At 44.3% G+C, this 26595-nt stretch overlaps 1 protein-coding gene across 6 annotated transcripts in view; it reads left to right on the forward strand.

Moving 5' to 3' along the window:
• The window catches only part of EFCAB2 (EF-hand calcium binding domain 2), a 96959-nt gene that overhangs the window by 55009 nt on the left and 15355 nt on the right, over nucleotides 1-26595 (forward strand). For 2 of the 6 annotated variants that reach the window (XM_005653792.4, XM_003130566.5), the window contains one exon: nucleotides 19534-19606. In XM_005653792.4, the coding sequence (XP_005653849.3) occupies nucleotides 19534-19606 (73 nt within the window). Of the gene's footprint in view, nucleotides 1-14466; nucleotides 14544-14693; nucleotides 15424-19533; nucleotides 19607-26595 lie in introns of those variants that run through there. The other 4 variants (XM_084979362.1, XM_084979359.1, XM_084979358.1 and 1 more) reach the window with 4 other exon arrangements.

A 26595-nucleotide genomic window follows, 5' to 3' on the forward strand; every position in this document is an offset into this window, starting at 1 on the left:
CGAGGTACAAGTGTTGGACACGAAATGGGAAAAGGGAGGAAAGGCAGAAGATAGAGAACGGCCTCTATTTGTAGGTATGAAATCATGACATAGCTGGAACCCCCCCTCCAAAAAAATCAATTGAAATATTACTGCACAGAAGAAGAAAGTTGAATAAAGTTGTAGGAAATAAAGTTAATACACAGAATTCAAAAGCCTTCAACCATACAAATCATGATCAGTTAGGTAATATAATGCATGATAAGACCCATTTACAGTAGCAATAAAAAGCTAAAATTTATAGACATAACAAAAAGTACAATGTTACATTAGGAAAATCTGAAAAATATAGACGTGAACAAATGGAAAGACATACTGTGTTTTTGGATAGGAAGACTTGAAATCATAAAGATGTCAACTAATCCTAAATTAACTTACAAACCTAACACAAACACAGTTAAAATACCAACAAATCTTTTCTGGAGCTAGACAAGTGTATTTAATGTTCCCATGAAGAAACAAGCAGAATGGCTAAGAAAACACTGATGAAGGAGAACAAGGAGGTAAGTTTAGTTTTATTTGTATTAAAACATACTCCAAATCCTTTACAATTAAACAAGTGTGGCGTAACAGACCAGGGAAGTAGAACAGAAAATCCAGAAATAGTCCCGAGGGCCAGGGGAAAGTGAACACATGATACAGGAGACATTTCCACTAAGTGGGGAGAAGATAGACCTAACACCTGGATATCCGTTTGAAAAAATATAAAATTAAATCTGTACAACCGGTTGTATACCAAAATAAAGTCTATATGCAGCAAAAAAATCTTGCAAGTATTAAAAAATATATGGGTGAATTCCTTTATGAATTTGGAGCCGAGAAAAGGACTCAAAATAAAATCCAGAAGTAAAAAGATTGACATCTTCAGCCACATAAAATTTTTTCAAGCTTAAAAAAAAACATTAAAAAAAAATCAAGACACAAATGACAGTTTGTGAAAATATTATATTGCAAATGGCTAATATCCCTAATATGTAAAAGTACTAACTCTTTAAAAATATCTGATTAGCCAGAAATCTCCATTCTTTGCCCATAGAAAAAAGAAGGTACTTAGTATGCCATTGTTTTAAAATTTAATCTTTTTCAGTGTTTTAAAAAACATTTTATTTTGAAATTAATGTTAAGAGTTACAGGAATGTGGAAATAGTAGAGTGTTCTGTGTATCCACTTCTCCTGACGGTCACACCTAGTATCCATGAGGACGTGGGTTCGATCCCTGGCCTCGCTCAGTGGGTTAAGGATCCAGCGTTGCCTTGAGCTGCAATGTAGGTCGCAGACACAACTCCGATCTGGTGTTGCTGTGGCTGTGGTATAGGCCGGCGGCTGCAGCTCTGATTGGACCCCTAGCCTGGGAATTTACATATCCCTCAGGTGTGGCCCTAAAAAAAATTAAAAAAAAAAAAAAAAGATAAAAGAGCTTAGCATTTGTTCCAGACCATGAAAAACTGTAGATCCTAGTGTTTTGCACCAGCGTTTCCACTCATCTCCCTCCTCTCTTCCAGGGTCTGATGCGGAATCCTATGTTGCCTTTAGTTTCTGTATCTCTTTAGGTCCTCCGTTCTGTGATCCGTCCTCAGTCTTTCAGGCTTTCATGACCTTGGTATTTGTGAAAAGTCCTGGCTCGGTGATTTTGTAGACTGTCTCTCGGTTTGGGTTTGTTAGATGTTTTTGCATGCATAGATTGAGGTAATGCATTTTTGGCAAGAATCCTGTGATTTTTGTGTCCTTCTCAGTGCACCATGGCAAGAGGTACTTGATATTGATGTGTCTCTTGGCTAATGTTAACCTTGTTCTCAGGTTTCTCCACTTTAAAGTTCTTTTTTTCCCCTTTGTAATTAGCAAATATCTTGGGGAGATGCTTCAGGACTCTGCAAACATCCTATTTCTCCTCAAACCTTGCCCACTAATTTTAGCATCCATGAGTTGAGCTTCGCCGTAATCGTGATGACTGTAGTTTCAAATGTTTCAGTGTTATCGCTTAAACAGGAAACTCCAGGAGCTTTTTATTTGTTTGTTTTCTTTGGGCAGTGAGTGGCCACTTGGCAGTGTTGAATTTGGAATTATTTAGACCTTTACAACAAGGAAAAATGTTTTAGTCAATTAATTTATAAACATTCATCAAACCCTTGTAATAACCAAAACATCCATGAGAAATATCCACAAGGCATAGTGGTTCTGATCTGCATCTGAGTCTTTTTCTTTGTCACTACTTTTCATCCCAAATTACACTAATCACCATGATTTGTTCTAAAAAGATATTTCAAGGCGTGTGAGAGACAGAATCTCAGGTGTCAGAGGATGGGGACCAGCTTTCAGTTTGGCTCCAAACTAGTTATGTTCCTTGAGGGTGGATCAAACGACTTCTCTGGTTCCAGTTTTCTTATTTTTAATTTTTATTTATCTTATTGTATTTTTTTTTTCTTTTTAGGGCTGCACTCGCAGCATATGGAAGTTGCCAGGCTAAGGGTTGAATCGGAGCTACGTCTGCTGGCCTACACCACAGCCACAGCAACACCAGATCTAAGCCAAGCCTGCGACCTACACCACAGCTCATGGCCACACCAGATCCTTAACCCACATATCGAGGCCAGGGATCGAGCTCTCATCCTCCTGGATACTAGTCCGGTTCATTACCTCTGAGCCACAACGGGAACTCCCAGTTTTCTTTTTTTTCTTTCTTTTTTTTTGTCTTCTTGTCTTTTTAGGGCCACACCCATGGCATGTGGAGGTTCCCAGGCTAGGGGTCTCATCAGAGCTACAGCCGCCGGCCTACACCACAGCCACAGCAGCCCCAGATCTGAGCCACGTCTTCGACCTACACCACAGCTCACGGCAACGCTGGATCCTTAACCCACTGAGCGAGGCCAGGGATCGAACCCGAAACCTCATGGTTCCTAGTCAGATTTGTTTTCGCTGCTCCATGACCGAAACTTCCCAGTTACCTTATTTTTAAGGTAGAGGGTTTTTTTTTTTTTTAATGATTTTTATTTTTCCCATTATAGTTTATAGAGTTCTGTCAGTAAAACTGGAGATTATAGTATGGATTGATGTGTGAATTAAATGAGTCAATGTGTAGAAAAGTATTCATTCATTATTCAACATTTACTGAGTCCCTCTTAGGTGTGAGTTCCTTGTTGCTGAATACAGCAGTGAAAGGCCCCTGTCCTTATGGAGCTTGTATTTTAGAAGGAAGAGGAAGACGATATACAAGCAAACGGTTAACTAGATAGAGCTTTACACAGTCATAAACACGATAAAGTAAATCAGACGGGATGAAGTAATCACATGGGCTCCAAAGAAAATAAAGGAGGATGATGTCTTAGAGAAGGAGGAGGAGTTAGATGTGGGATGGAACGCTTGAAACATTTTGATCAGGGCAAGTTTCTCTGGAGGTAATTTTAAATCAAGATCTTTCCGATTAGAAGCCAGCCCCGTGGTGGGCTGAGAAGGGAAGGGCTTCGTGTGGTAGAGAAAAGCCGCAAGGACGGTGTAGCTGCAGGGAAGGTGGTATAAGATCAAGTCCGAGGGGCCAGCAGGGGCCAAATTATGTGGAGCGGATGGGCATGAAAAGGAGTTTAGAGTCTCAAGTGCAGCGGGGAGCCTCGGGAGGCGTTTAAGCAGAGGCATTGCACGCTGGGATTTTCATTTTTAAAAGACTCTTCGGGCTGGCTGCCGTGAGGAGAATGGGTTGAGGTGATTGTCAGGCACAAAAACAGACGGACTACGTGAGGGCCCTGGCCGTGGTCCAGACACGAAAGAACGGCGATCCGAGAGGGAGCTGGTAGTAGGAGCGTCACCATCACGATGACTCTCGTTCCGGGGCTGAATTGTGTTCCCCCAGAGTCCTGTCTCCAGTGCCCAGCACCTCGGGATGGGATCTTTATTTGGAGATCAGGTCTTTAAAGAGAGGACGAGAAGTTGGACGAGAAGTTAAAATGCCTGCCTTAGGGCAGGCCCTGATCTATCCTGATGGGTGACCGTAGAAAAAGAAGAAATTTGGACCCAGAGAGGCATGAGGGATGCGTGCACGGGGAAGGACCAGGCGAGGGCACAGCAGGGGTCGGCTGTCTGCAAGCCACACTTCCAGCACCTCAGCCTTGGACTTCTAGCCTCCAGAACTGTGGGGAAATAAACTTCTGTTGTTTCAGCCGCCCGGTCTGGGGTACTCTGTCGTGGCAGTTCCAGTAACCCAGTGCGGCTGTGATGGCGGTGGTGCTCGCGATGTCTTCTCTCACCGCCTAAAATCATCTCCTGCTTATTTGTGTGTGGGTGTGTATGTGTGTGTGTGTACCTTCTACTTGATGGTGAGTTCCGTGGTTAGAGCAGGGACCTGGTCCATCCAGTTCATGATGGTACCCACGGCGCTTCGGGAAGTGCCTGAGCCATAGCAGGTGTAAAAGCAAAGATGCCATTAAGTTATTTATTTATGATATCACTGTCTGTAATGCCCCCTTTTTTTTTTCTTATTAGGGCCACACCTGAGGCATATGGAGGTTCCCAGGCTAGGGGTCTAATTGGAACTATAGCTGCCGGCCTACACCACAGCCATAGCAACGAAGGATCTAAAGCGTGTCTGCAACCTACACTGCAGCTCACGGCAATGCCGGGTCCTTAACCCACTGAGCGAGGCCAGGGATGGAACCCACAACCTCATGGTTCCTCTGTGCCCTGACGGGAACTCCAGCAATGCCCAATATTTTATGGAACCTTTTTTCTGTGAATACACAGGAGATACAGACTTCCTCATTTAGAAGCTGCAAACTTTAGCACATAGGAATATGTAAGAAATAATACTCTAATAAGGTAGAACCAGAAGGTTTTCAAAAAACATTTTAGCAGTAGAAAAATGATCCTCGATTGTAGGTGACTTGGGAAAAAGAAGCCTTTGTTTTGGAGCAGAGCAGTTCTGTTAAATAAGGAGATTTGCCATTGTTTCAGCTTCATTTCATGACTTTGCCCAAATACATTTAATCTGTGAAAAATGCCTTCTATAAAAGCAAGGTCTTCATTTTGTTTTCTGTTGTACCTGGAACATGGTAGCGCTCAAGAAATATTTATTAAATAAATGAAAATCATCTTCAAATCATGCTTTGTTCATCTCAGAAAATTTTGTATTACCTTAAATATTTTCTCATACTTAGCCAAGTATCAGCTATTTCATAGAGGAGATATAATTTTGTTTATTCTTTTCTTGGAATTGCAATTGTCTGGAATCAGGTCTTCACTTTGTGATTTTTTTTTTAAAAATTAAAGTGTATTCATTTATAGTGTTGTACCAATTTCTGCTGTACAGCAAAGTGACTCAGTCCTATGTAATATATATATTACATTCTTTAAAAATATTATTTTCCATCATGGTCTATCCCAGGAGATTGGATGTAGTTCCCTGTGCTATACAGTTGGACTTTGTTGTTTATCCATTCTAAATGTAATTATTTGCTTCTACTAACCCCAAACTCCGGTCCATCCCACTCCCCGCCCCTGTCCTGCCCCCTTGGCAACGTGAATTGACCTTAGACTGCCCATAAACTGTAGACTCACGATCTAGCTCAGTGCCGCTAGCTCCATCTTGTGTCAGGAACAAGATACTGCACTCACTGAATGTGGGGCCCCTGGCCAAACCTTTTCAGTGGTCTAATTGCTGTATATAAATTAAATGATAGTACCACCATTGGGTCACCTTACTGTGATTCATTTCTTATGAAATGACTTCACCTCCATGTATACTACTGTGTATATAGTGCAGGTATGGGAACAAATTCTTAGTATTTAACCAAAAATGCTGTTGTTCTATCAATCTAAGAGAACTCTACTCTGACAAAAGAATTGTCTCTGCATAAAGGACCTTATTTATTTGTTTATTTATTTATTTTGTCTTTTTGTCTTTTCTAGGGCCGCACCCTTGGCATATGGAGTTTCCCAGGCTAGGGATCAAATGGGAGCTATAGCTGCTGGCCTACACCACAGCCTCAGCAATGCGGGATCCAAGTTGCATCTGTGACCTACACCACAGCTCATGGCAACACTGGATCCTTAACCCACTGAGCAAGGCCAGGGATCAAACCCGCAACCTCATGGTTCCTAGTCTGGATTCGTTAACCACTGAGCCATGATGGGAACTCCCATATTTTAAGGACTTTAAATGAAAGTTGATTTTCATTTTCTGTGATAGCCCTAACAAAATTAAGGTGTTGGTAATTTTTTTTTAAATCCCATAAAATTAAGAGGAAGAAAAATCTTTTCCAGAGGAAAAATATTTTTTGATTTTTTTTTTTTTAAAGTTGTAGGAGTCCCTGTCGTGGCGCAGTGGTTAATGAATCTGACTAGGAACCATGAGGTTGCGGGTTTGATCCCTGGCCTTGCTCAGTGGGTTAAGGATCCGGCGTTGCTGTGAGCTATGGTGTAGGTCGCAGACGAGGCTCGGATCCCGTGTTGCTGTGGCTGTGGCGTAGGCTGGTGGCTACAGCTCCGATTCGACTCCTAGCCTGGGAACCTCTTGGGGATCCGCCCAAGAAATGGCAAAAAGACAAAAAAAAAAAAGAGGTTGTGTTCCATTTCTGTTTTGTGTATAACACTAAGTGAGTTGGTCCTAAGTGCGCTGGTTATTCAGGAGATGCCCCTGTCTAGAGGTGGCAGTCACTTGACCTGTCTGAATGAAGTAGCTGGGACTCAGGGGATCAGAGTGCACGAGCCGGAGTGCGCAGACTTGTAACCAGCTCACAAGAGCCAGTGGTTAAGTTTTCAGGAATTCTGCAAGCCACTGTTCAAACCTCATTTGTATTAAAAAAAAAAATACGGCATATAAACTTACCAGTAGATTATATGAAAAATAAATGTGCTGTCTTGGGCAGCACTTAGACTAAAACTGGAATTAATGGTGCAGAGAAATTAGTGTGCCACACACCTCATGAAGCATTCTGTACTTTTTCAGGTTGTTCTGTATAAAATGCAAAATAAATATTTTCAGTAACAGTGAAAAAATAACAAAGGTAACAAATGCTCAAGACTTAGCAGGCCCTGGTTACTCTACCATGATTTACTCTTTCTTATACTCCAGAGATGGTCTCTGTCTCCCGCCCGGTGGGGTGCCATGCGGTGGTGTGCTGTCCTGCATCTCTTCCCAGTTCTGTCTCATGTGACGTCAGGTTGGGAGCTTGAAGTTGGCTGTGGTGGGCCTGTTTGCAGGATGGAGATGCAAATGCTCCCAACCACAGCTTTTCCTCCTGAGGAACCAGTTGAATACCTTCACACTATGTACACAAATGAGGGTGTTTTTTGTTTTATGTCTTTTTAGGGCCGCACCCACAGCATATGGAAGTTCCCAGGCCAGGAATGGAATCAGAGCTGCAGCTGCCAGCCTACACCACAGCCACAGCAAAGCCAGATCTAAGCCGCGTCTTCGACCTACACCCCAGCTCACGGCAACGCTGGATCCTTAACCCACTGAGCAAGGCCAGGGATCGAACCCACAACCTCATGGACTAGTCAGGTTCGTTTCTGCTGCCCACAACAGGAACTCCCACCAATGAGTTTGTTTATACTTTCTCCCTCTTCCAAAACCCTGAGAGAAAGACTTTAGAAGAAATTATTAAAACTTAAAAACTATTTTATTTTACTGTCAATTTCAGTATTTTTAAATAGTTCTTTTAAAAGGTGACTAATTAGGAGTTCCCGTCGTGGTGCAGTGGTTAATGAATCCGACTAGGAACCATGAGGTTGTGGGTTCGATCCCTGACCTCACTCAGTGGGTTAAGGATCCAGCGTTGCTGTGAGCTGTGGTGTAGGTCGCAGACAAGGCTCGGATCCCATGTTGCTGTGGCTCTGGCATAGGCCGGTGGCTACAGCTCCGATTTGACCCCTCGCCTGGGAACCTCCATAAGCCGGGGGAAGCGGCCCTAGAAAAAGCAAAAAGATGAAAAAAAAAAAAAAGAAAAAAGTGACTAATAATTTTAAGTATTTTAATAAGTTAATAATATTAAATTAGTTTAAAATTATTATTAATAATATTAATTAGTTTTAAAAGGTTATGTTAAAATAATTTTCAGAGCTCCTGTTGTGGTTCAGTGGGTCAAGGACCCGACGTTGTCTCTGTGAGAATGTGGGTTCAATCCATGGCCTTGTTCGGTGGGTTACAGACCTATCATTGCCTCAAGGTGCCGTTGTAGGTCACAGATGGGGCTCAGTTCTGGATCTGGTGTTGCTATGGCTGTGGTGTAGGCTGGCAGCTGCAACTTTGATTCAACTCCTGGCCTGGGAATATCTATATGCTGCAGGTGTGGCTGTAAAAAGAAAAACAAATAAATAAATTTCCATCAATTTCACTTGATTCAAAATCTCACTTAGTAGTAAGTTAAATAGGTTAATCAGCCTTCATATTATATATAATTTTATCAGTTGCTTTCTTATTTCAATTTTTTATTTCATTTTCCAGTTCCCATTTAATACCTTATTTCCAAAAATCTTTTAAAAGTTTTCATCTTAAGCTTTGAGATTTCTATTCCTTATTTCCTAAAACTATATTTTCACCTCTTTCAGTGTTTTCTTATACTTTTCAGATCTCTTCCTTTCCAGACCCCCATCTTTTTCTAAAAAATTGATGGCCTGGTCTTCTTTTGGCCATTTCTTTATTGCATTTCTGGTGTTTTTCTTAGCTCACCTTTATTATTATTTTTTTTTCTTTTTAGGGCGGCACCTGAAGCATATGGAGGTTCCCAGGCTAGGGGTTGAATCGGAGCTATAGCCACCGGCCTACACCTCAGCCACAGCAGCATGGGATCCGAGCCGCGTCTGCGACCTACACCACAGCTCACGGCAACGCCGGATCCTTAACCCACTGAGCGAAGCCAGGGATTGAACCTGGGTCCTCATGGATACTAGTCAGGTTCGTTATGGCTGAGTCACAACAGGAACTCCTCTTCGCTCACTTTCAAGAAGAGCCTTACCGGGGGTGAGGCTGAGTGTCAGCAATATGATTGCCTCCAGAATGGCCAGGATCTCAGCTGCATCCAGCTCCATCTGGAGTTCTTCAGAGTCCCCCGACCCCTTGTGCTGCGTCTCATAGTCTTGGCGCTAGAATTATATGTAATGTGAGAAGAGCTCATGTGATCATTTGGCCTTTGGTGCCTCTTGCCTTGTATTTCAGGGCATGGGAGGATGAGAGAAGCCCCGAGTCCCCTGCTTCTGCCGTAATTTCCCTTTACTCTCCTCCCCAGGGACTCTAGGAACCTGGGAGGCCTCTTGAAATATGTTCACCTCATCTGGTATCATTTGAAGCAAGAGCACACGCGAGGGGAAGGGGCTCTGAGTATTTAAGCATCACCTCGCTTCTCCACCTCCTTTGCCTTTGCATTGTTTTCTTCTTTGTGGCCTTCACTGGGCAATGCAATCACCTGATTGCCATAGAAGGACCCTCCCTGTTGAGCTGCCTGCTCGGCCAGAGGCCGATGGACTGGCTGCTTATCTTTAGAGATCTTGAGCCCAGTGCTTGTTAGAATCACAAGAACCAGCCCTTATCCTGCAGCTGCAGGAGCGGTTCCCCGCGCTGCCTTTGCGTTGTTTGGTCTGGGGATGGAAAGCGCTCCCTCCACTCATGTTTTTCTTTTACCAGCAAGAGCAGAGGGCTCATCTCCAGTGTCACCTCCGCTTGTATTTCATGAAACAAAATCTTGTAGCTTTATCTAGTGTTGCCAAATTTTCAATTTTCAATTCTAAAGTACTGAGTATAAGTGTTGTTACTAATATATTTTATTGTGAAACCGAGGGTAAGACGTCTTTAATAATCAACTTTTCAAACCCAAATGCTAAAAATAGGGTAACACAAAAGAGCAGATTGGTATTGTTTTGTTGTTGTTTTTATTTTATTTTATTTTATTTTATTTTTATTTATTTATTTATTTATTTTGTTGTTGTTGTTGTTGTTGTTGTTATTGTTGCTATTTCTTGGGCCGCTCCTGCGGCATATGGAGGTTCCCAGGCTAGGGGTTGAATCGGAGCTGTAGCCACCGGCCTACGCCAGAGCCACAGCAACGCAGGATCCGAGCCGCGTCTGCAACCTACCCCACAGCTCACGGCAACGCCGGATCGTTAACCCACTGAGCAAGGGCAGGGACCGAACCTGCAACCTCATGGTTCCTAGTCGGATTCGTTAACCACTGAGCCACGACGGGAACTCCTGTTGTTGTTTTTAATGGCCACACCCATGCATATGGAAGTTCCCCAGTCAGGGACTGAATCCGAGACACAACTGGGGCAAAGCTGGATCCTTTAACCCATTGCATTAGGTGGAAGATAGAATTGGAGCCTCTGCAGAGACAAACCGGATCATTAACCCACTGTGCCTCAGTGGGAACCCCAAGAGCAAATTGTTTTATGAATAATTTATACAAGGCAGAATTTCTATTATTATTTCTTACTACTTTGGTTTTGATTACTGAGGATGAAAGTTACTTTTTTTTTTAGGGCTGCACCTGCACCATGTGGAGGTTCCCAGGCTAGGGGTCAAATTGGAGCTGTAGCCTCCAGCCTACACCACAGCCACAGCAAGGTGGGATCCAAGCCGCGTCTGCGACCTACACCACAGCTCATGGCAATGCTGGATCCTTAACCCGCTGAGCGAGGCTGGGCATCGAACCTGCGTCCTCATGATTCCTAGTCAGATTCGTTTCCGCTGAGCCACGACGGGAACTCCTACTTATTTTGTTTAGTAAAAGCTTTTTATTCAAAAAAATTCAAACTTACAGATAAATTCTAAATGGTGCACTTGAACTCTTGTGTACCTTCGCCTAGATTCACCAGTTCTTAACGTTTTGCCACGTTTTTGCTTTTGCTTGCGTACCCTCTCTCCATATGTATGTATTTGTGCATTTTATCATTATTTTCATTTCGCTGGGACTATTTGAGAGTAAGTTGTAGACACTGGGACCTTTTCCCTGAAATATTCCAACATATATCTTCTGAGAACAAAAACATTCTTTTACATAAGCCACAGGTTTTGTGTATATGTGTTTTTAAAAACAATCCTAGAATCAGAGCACTTGGGGAGAACTTTAAGAAGTCATTTGGGGGAGTTGCCGTCGTAGCTCAGTGGAAAGGAATCTGATTAGTATCCACGAAGACGCAGGTTCAATCCCTGCCCCCACTCAGTGGGTTAAGGATCTGGCATTGCCGTGAGCAGTGGTGTAGGTCACAGATGTGGCTCGGATCTGGTGTTGCTGTGGCTGTGGGGTAGGCCGGCAGCTGCAGTTCCGATTGGACCCCTAGCCTGGGAACTTCCATATGCTGCAGGTGCAGCTCTCAAAAGAAAAAAAAAAAAAGTCATTTGGCTCCTTCCTCTGCATTTTGCAGGTAGACCCCTAAACAGTAAAAAATTGATATTTTCCAGGAGTGATAAACACAGCTCTCTACATGGACCAGGCTTAGAATATAATTGTGTGAATCAGAAATATAAGATATTTCTCATGATATTCAGGTATGTCCTCTCTAAACAAATAAAGCAAACCAGTGTTGTGCTGAACAAAACAGTGTCCGAGAGCCTCATTTGTTCCTTGGGTCATCAGTCTGTGATCCCTGGGTCGATCTGTAAGGCTCCCATGGGGTAGCACATCCACAGCTTTCTTTAGAAGCACCTTTTTATAATCGAGAAGTTCTCCTTTAAGTCTAACTAAATGCTCTGTTGAGATGTCTGAGAGACAGCTGTGTGCAGTGGTTAAGAGTGTGGGTTCCAGCCTGTGTGTGTCTGAACCCCATTTCCACTGCTGACTAGCATCTTGGGGAAATTACCTGACGTTTCTGTGGCACCGTTTTCCTCCTTTGTAACATAAGCTGTTTTGAGGAGATGTTTTTTCTCACTTCCATACAGATCATGATCCTGGCATAAGGGAGATGAGTGAGGAGTTCCCATCATGGCGCAGCAGAAACAAATCCGACTAGGAACCATGAGGTTGTGGGTTCGATCCCTGGCCTCGCTCAGTGGGTTAAGGATCTGGCATTGCCGTGAGCTGTGGTGTAGGTCACAGACGCGGCTCGGATCCTGCATGGCTCTGGCTGGGGTGAAGGCCGGTAGCTGCATCTCTGATTCGACCCCTAGCCTGGGAACCTCCAAATGCTGCAGGTACAGCAAAAGAAAAAAAAAAAAAAAGGAGTGAGATGCTAAGTCCATTTTTTAGGAATCCTGGAGGAGATGTCCATTCCTAAGCCAGAAAGCTAATTCATGAACTTTTCTCACATTAGGAGAGACTTCGTTTCTGTTCTCATCCCCATGGTCTGCTTAGCCCTTTCATCAGACTTCTCCACAGCTCCTTGTCCTGAAGAAATGGTTGCTTTACTATACTGGCTGTACAGATGCACGTGATCATATATAGGATGGATAAGCAATAAGGTCCTACTGTAGAGCACGGGGAACTGTGTTCAGTATCCTCTGATACACCGTAACGGGGAAGAATGTGAGAAAGAATATATACGTGTATCTGTCTATATAGACTTACATACATGTATATACGCACACATATACACTTTGCTGTGCAGCAGAAATTAACACTACATCGTCAATCAACTATACTTTTGTAAGTATAGTTGATTGGCCCCAGGCAAGTTGTGTAACATCTTTGGGTTTTAGTTTCCTCATCTGTAAGATGGAGATAGTAGTCGTACCTACCTCCTGGATTGTGAGGGTTAAGCGAGTTGATGATAGACACGCTGTGCTGGAGCCGTGGGCGGCACAGAGTAAGAACTGAGCTTTCTCCTCAATTGTGTTTCTGTACCTGTGGGCTCAGTTTTCTTCCCACTGGCCCTTCGAAGGGGGACTTCTCTTCCTCTCTCCTCTGCACGTGTTATTATTAAGATCCCCAGTGGTCTTTTTGTCCAAATCTAAGCTCCTTCCTATTCTCTTAGCCTTCTGTTATATTTTTTTTTAACAGTCAAGATTGTCTTGTGACCAGGGGTCCAGGGCAGGGGCACTGGAGGGGGTCATAGGAAGAAGGGTGGGTCACAGGGAACCAGGGAGCGAGAGAGACCTGGACTGACTGGTGGCTAGAGAGCCGGTGGTGGCAGGATTTTGCAGAGGGGTCAGGCATGGAGTGCAGGGGTGGGAAATGGAATTGACAGTTGCAAGATAAGAAGTATTGTGATAGCGAACGGAAGCTGAGAAATCAAATGGTTGGACGTGGTAGGGCCCCTCCAGAAATTTTTTTCAAGATGAAGAAGATAGGTGAATGTTTTACAGCTTTCTTTCCAAACTTCTTTTCGGCTCCTTTTTTTACAAAAGAGGAACAACCGATAAAAACGAATAAAGAAGATGCTGAGAGAGAGAGAGGCAGGTGTGTTAAAAAGAAGAAGCAAGACTAGAAGAAACACAAAAATTGGTTAGCTTTATTGAGAAGGCCGCTTTTTATTTCCCCAGAGTCGAGAGCATCAGGGACATGTGTCCACACTTGTTCCGCGATGAGAGGGGAGAGCCTGCAAAGGCGGTGTCACGGACTGGTGTTCGAGTCCTTCTCAGGTTCCTATGCTGAGGCCCTAAGCCCAGTGTGATGGTGTTTGGAGGTGGGACCTTTGGGAAGTGATGACGTTTAGATGAGGGCCTGAGAGGGGAGCCCCTATGATGGGATTAGGGCCCTCGCAGGAGAGGGAACCTGGAACCTGCTCTCCCCCCACCACGTGAGGGCCCAGCAAGAAGGCGGTTGTCTGCGAGCCAGGAGGGGCGCTGTCCCCCGGGAACTAGGAGAGGTCCATGTTGGTGGTTTACATGTGCTTGAGCTGACGAAGCGGGTGGTCGGGGGGGGGGGGGGGGGGGGCCAGTGATGCTGCCAAGCTCAGCAGTTCTCATTTGGTCAGGGACCTAGGTGACAGGGTTTTCTGCTGAGATTCAGGAGGTCAGTGCTTTGGAGCTTGAGGCAAGAGAGAATTCAGAATAGCTGTTTGGGGAGGAATTTGCTAGGGAATCAACAGGAGGTGAAAGAAAGGATTTCCAGGCAACATCCAGGACCTTGATGCTGGATGGCGTGAATTTGTAGTGGGCTATGGCTTTTGGGGTTAATTATTTTTTCCAGCTTTGCAGGAACAGGAAAGAGAAAACTAGAGATGCTCGGGGTTATGGATCAATAGCGCAGGCAGGATGGAGGGTTAAGGGGCCCAGAATCCAGGGCGATGATAATGGCAGTCTGACTGTCTTCTAGAACCTGGGTGACTGGAGAATGTTGAGCAACCATATGTGTAGACGAATTAAGGACTAAACACAGTTCGAGGGAGCCCAGGGCAGAAACCATCCAGCCAACCCACCGAATTGTGAAAAATAAGAACCTATGGTTGTTTAAGCCCCTACCTTTTGGGCGGTTTGTGACTCAGCAACAGAAAACTGCAGCCATCTGCCTTGTGTTGAGCAACTGCCACAGGAAGCCAGGGGGCAGGGGAGCCAGGGAAGTAGCAGAGGTCAGGCCCTCGGGGAGATGGAGCCGGAGAAGAATGGAGTGGGTTCTGGAGGGGCGGGCAGGCAGTGTCCGGGAGAGCAGGTAAAGCTCGGGGTTTAGAACGTGAGCGCCAGCGCAGGGCTCGCATCTGGAAGTAGGGCTGCCTGGGGAGGCAGGGTGGTGGGGGGTGCGTCGGGGGAAGGAGCCCAGGAACGGTGAAGTGGCCTCTCTGCCTCCCCACCCCTCTCGCAGAGGACCTTGCCTGGACTGCGCCGAGGGAACGTCTCATCAGCTACTCCCAGGCCCCAAAGGAGGGTTACAGAGATGAAGTGCACAACAGGCTGGAGGTTAAAAGATGTGTCCTATCTTTTTTTTTTTTTTAAATATTTATTTATTTATTTATTTAAATGGGACACATCTATCTTTCTTTCTTTCTCTTTCAGCTTTTTAGGGCTGCGCATGTGGCATATGGATGTTCCCAGGCTAGGGGTGGAATCGGAGCTGCAGCTGCCAGCCTACACCACAGCTCATGGCAACGCCAGATCCTTAACCCACCAAGTGAGGCCAGGGATCGAACCTGCGTCCTCATGGATACTAGTCAGATTTATTGCCGCTGAGCCACAACGGGAACTCCTGTGTCCCATTTCTTTATTTGTCTAAATCCAGTCAGATCCTATTTCCCCACATGCCCAGACCAGGGAAAGTTCAGCCTTGGCAGTTTGGGTGGCTCCTGCTTGTCCTCTCTCAGGTTGCCCCAGGACCCCAAGGCTGCTGCTGTCCTGAGGAAAAACAAGGGCAAGGAAAACCATTGTGCTGCGGTGCTGTCCAGGCCTAAAGACGGGGACAGCATCCCCTTTCTCTGTGTCCAGCTCAGCCACGGGGATCCCGAGCACAGCGTCCAGAGCCCAGGGCCCAGAGGAAGAGAGATGAGCTTTCCACAGGCGCCGGCGGGGGAGCTGGCAGCCCTGTCATTAGCGTGCAGGTGAGCTCTTGATTTTTTGTCCTGTTCTTTAGGCCACCGTGGACTCATCAGCCAAAGGGTCTTTGCCTTGTTCTTCATCACAGGCCTCTGAGTTTCAGGACTAGAGAGAGAGAAGCTGCTTGATGCTTAGAAGACTTCATTAGGCTTTGCATGCTGTGCTCTGCCAAAGCAGTGAGGCAGTCTGGCTGGATGCGCTCGGAAGGAAGGAAGGGGGTGACGGGTCCTTTGAGGGGACGTGGAGCGTGGAGCCACCCCTGAAAGGTGGCAGATTGCAGGTGGCAGGGCCTCAGATCGGATGGCTGGGTGGACATAGCACAGAGCGCCTGGCCCAGCCCTTCCTGCCTCCTCGGGAAGCCCACCTGCTCAGGGGACAGTGCCCTCTTCAGCCTTCTCGTTGGCAGCGGCCCATTCCCATTAGTATTAAAATGGACTCACATCTTTCTGGTCTTAAATTAAAAAAAAAAAAAATCCTCGTTGACGTCCCTTCTTCCGCTTCCCCTGGTGGATCCCTCCACCGGCACCCAGTACAACGGAATTCCTCCCCCTCTGTCACCTGAAACCTCCTGGGTCTGAAACCACAGCTGTTCTTCGTGACTAAACCCAGTCGTTGTTGCTCAGACCTTGCCTTGCTTGACCTCTCAGCAGCATTCGATGCCACGCATGACTCAGTCTTCCCACGTAGCTTCCGGGACACCAGCCTCTTCCGAGTCTCCGCGTACCCCCGGCTCCCCTTCTCTGGGTCTCCCCAGCATCCTGGGCCTTGGACCACTGCTTCAGCACGGGCGCCTGAGCTCTTCCAGGGGCATCGTCTCTCCAGCCGAGATGCCCTGCTCAAAGGAGCTCTTCTGCTCCTGTGGCTTGGGTACCAGACCTGTGTCTCCAGCTGGGTTTTCTCCTGTGCTTTCCATCCTTGTACATGGCCAGCCTGTACCCCGACTTTACCCTACCCACCAGCTAGGGGGTTAGCCTGCTACTGTTTCATGCGTGTTAGCAGAAAACATGAGACTCTTGGGTCACTGACAAAGGACTTCAGTTAAATATGGCTTAGAGTTTCTGAGAGTGGCACTGGGCAAGGGGAGGGGGGGCTTGACTGCGTTGCCAACCCTGCACGAGTAATTCTTAGTTTCTCTTTATGTACCTGCCTTCACAAAGTCTGAACCATGATGACAGCTGCTCCCTAGAAAAATACTCTTCAAAAGGAGTATTACATATATAACTTAAAATTTTGTAGTAGCCATATAAAAAAAAGGAAAAGAAGGCATTTGCACTGTTCCTCAGACGGGTTAAGAACTCGACTAGTATCCATGAGGACATGGGTTCAATCCCTGGCTTTGCTCAGTGGGTTGAGGATCTGGCGTTGATACAAGTTGCGGCTTAGGTCGCAGGCGAGGCTCAGATCTGGCGTTGCTGTGGCTGTGGTGCAGGCCGGCTGCTGCAGCTCTGATTCGACCCCTAGCCTGGGACCCTCCATGTGCCGCACATGTGGCCCTAAAAAGAAAAGAAAAATTAATTTTAACAGTATGTTTTATTTAAACCAGTATGTCCAAAATATTATGATTTCCACATGTAATCGATTTTAAAATTAAGTTATTTTACATTTTTTTCCATATGAAGTTTTTGAGATCCATGTCTGTTTTTCACTTAGAGCCCATTTCCACCTGGGCTGGTCCCATTTCCAGCACTCCAGAGGTCAATGGAGGCGTGGCTACTGCCTTAACACGGCGCGGGCCTGGAGCTCTCTTTTTCCCCATCTCTGCTCCCCGAGGTGCCTCACCTGCAGGAGCGTCCAGGCTCTCTCATCCCTTCCTTCCCTCCCTTTGCTTCTGCATTCAGGCAGCTCTTATTCTTGTCTTTCCGTGTCTGGAGTTGAAGCAGTTCTCTGATTCGTGTGACAGAAGGACTGGAAGGTTAGAGGGGAGAAATCTGAATACGTGGCAAATGTATTTTTTGTCCCCTCCTCCTTTTTTTTTTTTTTTTTTGTCTTATTGCCTTTTCTAGGGCCGCTCCCACGGCATATGGAGATTCCCAGGCTAGGGGTCCAATTGGAGCTGTAGCCGCAGGCCTACACCAGAGCCACAGCAACACGGGATCCGAGCCGCATCTGAGAACTACACCACAGCTCACGGCAACGCCGGATCCTTAACCCACTAAGCAAGGCCTCAGGGTTCCTAGTCGGTTTCGTTAATCACTGCGCCACAACGGGAACTCCATCGTCCCCTCCTCTTTAACTGCTAACGTATGCAATGTGCCGTCACAGTACCACATTACCACTTTGATGCTAGCCAGTTTCACGGGCCATCTTTGGGGGCTTCTTCAGAGGAGGTATAATTTCATAAAGTGTTTTTAGTTTGTCGTAAGAGCATCACATTCAGATCCTGCCTCAGTGAGGGATGTGGACGTGCAGAGCAGTGCAGAAGCGTGGAGACCACGGTGCTCAGGGAGATGTGACATTGAGCTGACAGGAAGACGTTACACGTTTCGTTGGCCTTCAGAGCGGTCAGTGAACATTTAAGAACCCTGTCTTCCATGGTTACTGACTTTAGGTTTTTCTCTTAAGTTGATGCTCACCCCGAAGGCTCTTTAAGTGAAGAACTTAAAAATTCTCATTTAAAAATGTTTTCGCAGTAAAGTAGGAAGGAAATATAATGCCACCAATATTCGCCAGAATGGCACAGTTCAATGTTGTAGTTAAGTGAATGTTTGTGAAATTAACATTCAAAAGATCACACATTGGTAATCATGTTAAGTGGAAATAGTTAATAATCTGCTATAAATTCCCTGTCTCAGTATCCAGGGAGTACTGAATACCGTTTATACTCTTCTTAGGATTTTTTTGCTGAATTGAATTACATTACTGTGGCGGAGGGGGAGCATAATTCATGTGAATTGAGCGGCTACTCTGCCAACAGCTGTGCTTTCCTTTTTTTTTTTTTAATTCATTCAGAAACATTTATTGAGTGCCTACTATATTTCCTACCCAATTTTACAATCTTTTAATGGCAATTTCCTTCATATTCAAAAATATCTGGACATATTTAGAATTTACACATTTCTTTTTTGTCAAAACAATGTCAGTCTTTTTCTGTGCTTTACATTTTGATGACTCATATTTGACCCTTACTAAGGGACTGACGTTTCTTTCTCTATTTTTTTACTTTCCCTTCCTTCCACCACCCCCCCTCCCCCGGGCTTTTTTTTTTTTTTTTTTTTTAAATGGCCATACCCATGGCATATGTACGTTCCTGGGCCAGGGATGAAATCCCAGCCACAGCTTCGAGCTATACCACAGCTCTGGCAACGCTGGATACTTTAACCTACTGCGTGGGATGGAACCTGCACCTCCACAGTGACCAGAGCCACTGTAATTGGATTCTTTTTTTTTTACTTTTTTAAGGATTGCACCTGTGGCATATCTAAGTTCTCAGGCTAGGGGTCGAATCAGAGCTGTAGCTGCCGGCCTATCCCACAGCCACAGCCATGCCAGATCCTTAAACCACTGAGCAAGGCCATGGATCAAACCCACTTCCTCATGGATACTAGCCAGGTTCTTACCCACTGAGCCACAATGGGAACTCCTCTTTTCCTTTTCTAAAACGTTTTGATTTTGGCTCAGGCACTTGCCAGTCAACACAAGCACTTCTTTCTTCTCTCCTGGGTTCACTGTCTGCCTTTTCCTTTCCCCAGGAAGGATCTTCCCTCCTCCGGAGGCAGTATTTAACGAGTGGCTTTGTTTGCTGTGCTACACCTGCTCTGAAATAATCTAGAGAAATGTAGCACTTGCCTTTTCAGAGTTTCTGGTATTTTTTTTTAGCTATTTCTTGGGCCGCTCCCGCAGCATATGGAGGTTCCCAGGCTAGGGGTTGAATCAGAGCTGTAGCCACTGGCCTACGCCAGAGCCACAGCCACAGCAATGCAGGATCCGAGCCGCATATGCCACCTACACCACAGCTCACAGCAATGCCGGATCGTTAACCCACTGAGCAAGGGCAGGGACCGAACCCGCAACCTCATGGTTCCTAGTCGGATTTGTTAACCACTGCGCCACGACTGGAACTCCTAGAGTTTCTGTTCTAAAACTCTTGACTACTTTTTTTTTTCTTTCTCCCCCAGAGAGATTGGGACAATTATCAGGTCTTTAGGATGCTGCCCTAGTGAAGGAGAGCTCCATGATCTGATTGCAGAGGTGAGTAATGCTAAGGAAGTTTCATCCAGCAGCCTCTTTGGGAGACTCTGGCTTCTTGTGATTAAAATAAAAAATCCTTACCTGAAGCAAAAAAGGCCCTAAACAACTGCATCTGCTCAGTGAAGGCATTAGGATGGCTATATGCAAATGAGCAAATCAGCAAGATATGCAAGAATTCTTATCAGATCTGAAGGAAATGGCTATGAGCAAGTAATACCAAGGATCAAGGAAGGGCCTCTTTTTAGATCTTACACGCTTTATCATTAGCTGAAGAAAGATCAGCAGACACAGGGAACTTACTATATGTGGAAAGAATATTGACAGATGAAGGCAATATAGTAAATAATGTCATTCAAAAAGGATAAGAGCAATAGAGTCTGTACAGAATTTATTTGGGGAAATAAAACTAACTTTCAGAACCAGCAGTAAGCATAATAACGAACTTGAGATTGAATTTTAAAAATGATTATTGGGGAGTTCCCTGGTGGCTTAGGAGGTTAAGGCCCCAGTGTCGTCACTGCTGTGGCTTGGGCCACTGCTGTGGTGCAGGGTTTTTTGGGAATCATCTTATTATAATTTTTTATTACTCAATGAATTTATTACATTTATAGTTGTACAATGATCATCACAATCCAATTTTATAGGATTTCCATCCCATACCCCCAGTGCGTCCCCCCCACCCCTCAAACTGTCTCCTTTGGAAACTGTAAGTTTTCCAAAGTCTGTGAGTCAGTATCTGTTCTGCAAAGCACTTCATCGTGTCCTTTTTTCAGATTCCACATGTCAGTGAAAGCATTTGATGTTGGTGTCTCATTGTATGGCTGACTTCACTTAGCATGATAATTTCTAGGCCCATCCATGTTGCTAAAAATGCTGGTATTTCATTCCTTATAATGGCTGAGTCATATTCCATTGTATATATGTATCACATCTTCTTGATCCAATCCTCTGTCGACGGACATGTCTTGGCTATTGCAAAGAGTGCTGCAATGAACCTCAGAGTACATGTGTCTTTGCGAGTCATGGTTTTCTCTGGATAGATGCCCAGGCGTGGGATTGCTGGATCCAATGGTAGTTCTATGTTTAGTTTTCTGAGGCATCTCCATTACTGTTTTCCACAGTAGTTGCACCAATTTACAATCCCACCAACAGTGTACTAGGGTTCCTTTTTCTGCACACCCTCTCCAGCACTTATTGTTTGTAGACGTTTTGATGATGGCCATTCTGGCTGGTGTAAGGTGGTACCTCATCGTGGTTTTGATTTGCATTTCTCTAGTGATGAGTGATGTTGAACATCTTTTCATGTGTTTTTTGGCCATCCGTATGTCTTCTTTGGAGAATTGTCTGTTTAGATCTTCTGCCCATTTCTTGATGGGGTTGTTTATTTTTTGGTATTGGTGTGGTACAGGTTTGCTCCCTGGCCCAGGGACTTTGGCATGCTGTGGGCATGGCCAAAAGAAAAAAAAAAAGGAGTTCCTGTTGTGGCTTAGCAGTTAAGAACCCAACTAATATCCATAAGGATGTGGGTTCAATTCCTGGCCTCACTCTGGGTTAAGGATCTGGCATTTCTGTGAGCTGCAGTGTAAGTCGCAGATGTGGCCTGGATCCCGCGTTGCTGTGGCTGTGGTGTAGGTCGGCAGCCGCAGCTCCGATTCGACCCCTAGCCTGGGAACTTCCATATGCCACAGGTGTGGCCCTAAAAAGGAAAAAGATTATTTGTAATAGTGTAGATGCGTTGCTGGAAGGACTTATTCTGGAAGGCAGTGATGAGCAGCCCAAGGCCAGAGAGCTTCATGCTGTGTTGGGTCTTCCAGAAAAGTGTCTGATCTAATTTCAAGTACAGCTTTCAGTTCAACAAGGCAGAGGCTTGAGGGGGAATAAGCTACCACCAGGAGAAGAACCTTTTCAGAACTGCTTATCTAGATATGTGGCTTTTGGTGGAGGCCAAGGGTCAACACAGAGGATAAGGAGAAAGGCAAGGAGGTGTGTTTTTATTTATGTCCTTATTCCTTGCACCCAGCCCTGTGCTTGCTTGTTTAGCGTTACACAGAAGAGAGGGAATGTGACTCTGTGAGAATCAGTGTCTTCCTAATAATACCTACTTCAGACTGCTTCCAAGAAAAATGACAGAATGCAAGAAGACCTGCTTTGAATCCTAAAGCAGGTGGAAGGTTAGAAAGATGACTGTTGCTCCACCTTAGCATTTTGGTAACTAAAAAGCAGTACCAATTTTCCATTAGCATTTAAAAATATGCAATAAAGCAGGAAATTGTTTTTCCATTTTAGGATCCAGTAAAGCTGTTTTTACTGAGTAGAGGGGAAAAAAATCTTATTTTTCTGCACTGGTCCTCACAATTTATAACAAGGTGTTGATCACTCCCTTAAAGTGTTAACGAACACATTTAGAATTTATTAGGGGGAGTTCCCGTCGTGGCGCAGTGGTTAACGAATCCAACTAGGAACCATGAGGTTGCGGGTTCGATCCCTGCCCTTGCTCAGTGGGTTGATGATCCGGCGTTGCCCTGAGCTGTGGTGTAGGTTGCAGACGCGGCTCGGATCCCGCGTTGCTGGGGCTCTGGCGTAGGCTGGTGGCTACAGCTCCGCTTCGACCCCTAGCCTGGGAACCTCCATATGCTGCGCGGGAGCGGCCCAAGAAATAGCAAAAAGACAAAAAAAAAAAAAAAAAAAAAAAAAGAATTTATTAGGGAAAGGAAAGTTGGCACCGTGTAAGTGATAGAAACTGGAAGATGAACCTAGAGTGAAATCATAATTATTGCATGTAATCGCGTAGAGTAAATGGAACAGTAATGAAAAAAGACCTCTGAAAGTCAGAAAAGGGGAAACCATAGAGCCTAATGCCTTCGTAATTTGCGGGTATCTTTAAACTGTAGCAGGGATTGGCAAACTACGACCCCTACAACCCCGGGCTAAATCTAATCCTCCACCCATTTTCGTAAATGAAGTTTGATGGGAACACAGCTGGACTCATATACGTCTGCATTGTCTATGGCTGTTTACTCACCATAAGAGCAGTTAAGAGACCATATGATTTGCATACGGTCTTATGCATATGCTTAAAAGATTTGCTGTCTGGCCCTTTACAGAAAAAGTTTGCCAACTCCTGACCTGTAGATTTCTTGGTGAAGGTAGAAGAAATAACTACGTCTAATGTCCAGAGATCTAGATTCCAATTCCCTAACTACCGCTTGTAGTCATGTGGCCTTTGCGGAGCCACTTAATCTTTCAAGACCTGGTTCCACATGTGCAAAAGGAATCGCGCCAATATCGTAGTGTTTGTATGAGGATTAAATTGAATAACTGTGAGGAACCAGCTGTTACTGGCGGGGCACTCAGTGCATCTTTGGGTTTGCTTGCTCTGTAGGTGGCTCTCTACCTAAATGCCCCCACTGGTTTGGGCAGTTGGCCACGGGAGATGTTCAGTTCCCAGCGTTCACTCTGTCTTTGCCCTTGTCTTTGGTGCATTGATGCAAGTTGTGAAAATTACAGATATTTAGAACAGTTATAGACCCAGTTGCTGAGCTGTCTAAACTCACTAAATGCTTTCCTGTACTTGTACACAACGCAGTTTATTCAGATTAAATCTAGCAATATGCTTAGAAAGCTTTGTGTATGACTCCCCTTTTTGAAGTTTTCCAAATAATTGAGAGGAAAAAAAGCACACAGATATTTGTATGTATCAAATACTTTTAGAAAATCAAACCTACATAATGCTAAACATCTAGATCGTGTAGGTTGCAGTCGCCACTCCAATCTGGAGAGCTGCTGTGGCTGTGGTGGAGGCTGGCAGCTGCAGCTCCTATTAGACCCCTAGCCTGGGAACCTCCATATGCTGTGGGTGTGGCCCTAAAAAGCAAAAAAAAAAAAAAACAAAAAAACAAAAAAACACAGATTTAAGGAAGGATTATTATTATTATTTCAGACTTTTGTTGTTGTTGTTGACAGTGCTTGTGGCTGGGCCAGGGGTTGAACACATGCCATAAGCAGTGACCCAAATTGCAGCAGTAATAACACCTTATCCCACTGCGCCACAAGAGAACTCCTCCTCTAGACATTTTAAAAGGATAATAGGAAATATTATAAAAAAACTTTATGCCAATACATCTGGCAACCTAGACAAAATGGACAAACTCCCTGAGAGACACAAATTGCCAAAACTGACCTAAGAAAAACTGGAGAATTTGAATAGCCCTATATCAATTACCAAAATGAAACTTACAATGAAAAATTTTCCTGCAAAGAAAACCAGAGATTCCGATGACTTCACTGGGGAATTCTCTCAAACATTTATGGAGGAAGTAGTGCCAGTTCTATCCAAAAATCTTTTTTTTTATTTTTTAATTTTTTTTTTTTTTTTTGTCTTTTTGCTATTTCTTTGGGCCGCTCCCGCGGCATATGGAGGTTCCCAGGCTAGGGGTCGAATCGGAGCTGTAGCCACTGGCCTACGCCAGAGTCCCAGCAACGCGGGATCCGAGCCGCGTCTGCAACCTACACCACAGCTCAGGGCAACGCCTGATCGTTAACCCACTGAGCAAGGGCAGGGACCGAACCCGCAACCTCATGGTTCCTAGTCGGATTCGTTAACCACTGCGCCACGACGGGAACTCCCCAAAAATCTTTTTGAAGATATAATAGGAAAGAACACTTTCCAACTCATTTTTTCAAGATACCAAAACCAACCATATTACAAGAAAACTATGGACCTTATTAACATAGATGCAAAAAACCCTGAATAAAATTTTACCAGGTCAATTTCGACAGTATGTTGAAAAGGCTAACACATCATGAGCAAGTTGGGTGTATCCCAGGAATTTAAGGTTGGCTTAACACCAATTAATGTAATTTACAACATTAACAGAACAAAGTAGATAAACTATATGATCATTTCCATAAATACAAAAAAAGCATTGAAAAATTCAACACCCATCAAAGATTAAAGTACCCAGCAAACTAAGAATAAAAGGAATCCTCTTAACCTGGCTAAGGGCATCTTTAAAAAGCCTAAGGCTAACATCGTACTCAGTGGCGAAAGCTCGTGCTTTCCGCCTAAAATCAGGAATACCTACGTTCATCACTCCTGTTCATCATTGTGCTTGAAGTCTTAGCTAGTGCAACAAGGCAAGAAACAATAACAAAAGATACATGGTTTGGAAAAGAAGAAGTGAAACTCTTTATTTCAAACACTATGATTGTTCATTTAGAAAATACTGAAAAATTCACCAAAAAGCCGTTAGAACTAATTATGTGAATTTATCCAGGTCGCAAGCTACGAAGTCAGCATACCAAATTAATTGTATCTCTAGGAACTAGAAATTAACAATTAGAAAAATGAAATGAAGTAAACAGTTCCATTTACAATAGCATAAAAAGATATATAATGAATACCTTTAACGAATGATAGGTGATAAAGTCAGCAAACATTGTAAAGGGAAATTAATGTCTAAATCAATAGATGGATACACATTTGTGGAAGGCAGCTCTGCTTACCACTGTTGCACTAATGCACACAATACACGCTTGTGAATTGGAGAGCTCAATATTGTAAAGGTGGCAGTTCTCAGATTGGTCAACAGATGCACCTTTTCGACCAAATCATAGCAAACTTTTTTGAAGCAATTTACAAGCTGATTCTTGCATGGAATCAATCAATCTTGCATTTGGTGGAAAAGCAAAGGACCTAGAGCCACCAAAATAATTTTGGCAAGAAAGGGCAAAGTTGGACTTACACTAGCAAGATTTACTCTGAAGGTGCAGCAATCGGGCTTGTGTGATATTTGTACACATAGTTTGTGGTATCCTGCCCAGTGTGACACTGTGTACACTTGTGCACGTGTGGATCAGTGGAGCAGACTAGAGAGAGAATCCAGAAATAACACCACCCTTCTATCTTTGACAAAGGTGTCAAGGTGATGCAATGAAAAATGGACAAGCATTTCAATAAGTAGTGTTGGAACAAACAGGTATCTGAATCAAAAGGTAACAAACTTCGGCACTCTTTCACGCCATACCCCAAAGTTAATTGGAAATGGATCATAGAAGTGAACATGAGAGCTCAAGCTGTAATAACTTCTAGGGTTAGCCAAAGATTTCTTAATTAAGACACAATAAAGCATGAACCATAAAGGAAAAACAGTGATTAATTTGATCAGTATTAGAAATCTTAAAAAAAAAAAAAACTTTGCTCATCAAACGACAGAGCTAAAAACAAATACAAGTCACAGATGTGGGGGGTATTTGAAAAATAATTTATCTGATCGTGTGTCCAGAATACATGAATGTCTGTTTCAACTAATATAAAGAAAGCAGTCAACCTAATTTTAAAAATAGGTAAAGATCTGAATAGACATTTTATAGAAGAAAATGTGTAAGTGGCTAATCAGCACATAAGAGATGATGATTAGCTCTGGTCATTGAGGATAATAAGGAGCCACTACAGGAGTTCCCGTCGTGGCTCAGTGGAAACGAATCTGACCCGTGTCCATGAGGACTAAGGTTCCATCCTTGGTCTTGCTCAGTGGGTTACGGATCTGGCGTTGCTGTGAGCTGTGGTGTAGGTCACAGACGCGGCTCAGGTCTGGCGTTGCTGTGGCTGTGGTGTGGGCCAGCAGCTGCAGATCCGATTCCACCCCTAGCCTGGGAACCTCCATGTGCCCCAGGTGTGGCCCTAAAAAGACAAAGGGCGGAAAAAATAATAATAATAAGGTACCACTACAACATCCACTGGAATGGCTAAAGTTTGAAAGTCTGAAAATGTTTAATGCTGGCAAGTTAGAACTCACACGCATTGCTGGTGGGAATACAGAATGTTATTTGTCTTTGCTTTTCTTGCACTTTCTCTCCTGCCTCTGAGACTTAACACAGTTTTAACACAGTCATTAGACTCTACTTGTAAGACTGGGTATCAGAATAGTAGCAAATAGGGAAATTCAGATTTACAAAGTGCTGCTTGAGTGAAGAGTTTTATAATAGGT

The sequence above is a fragment of the Sus scrofa genome, chromosome 10 (genome assembly GCF_054392235.1).
Source record: "Sus scrofa isolate SSC_HxYL_T2T_F1_AM1 chromosome 10, Sscrofa_HxYL_maternal_Yorkshire_Landrace_v2.0, whole genome shotgun sequence".
In the NCBI taxonomy this organism is placed as follows: Eukaryota; Metazoa; Chordata; class Mammalia; order Artiodactyla; family Suidae; genus Sus; species Sus scrofa.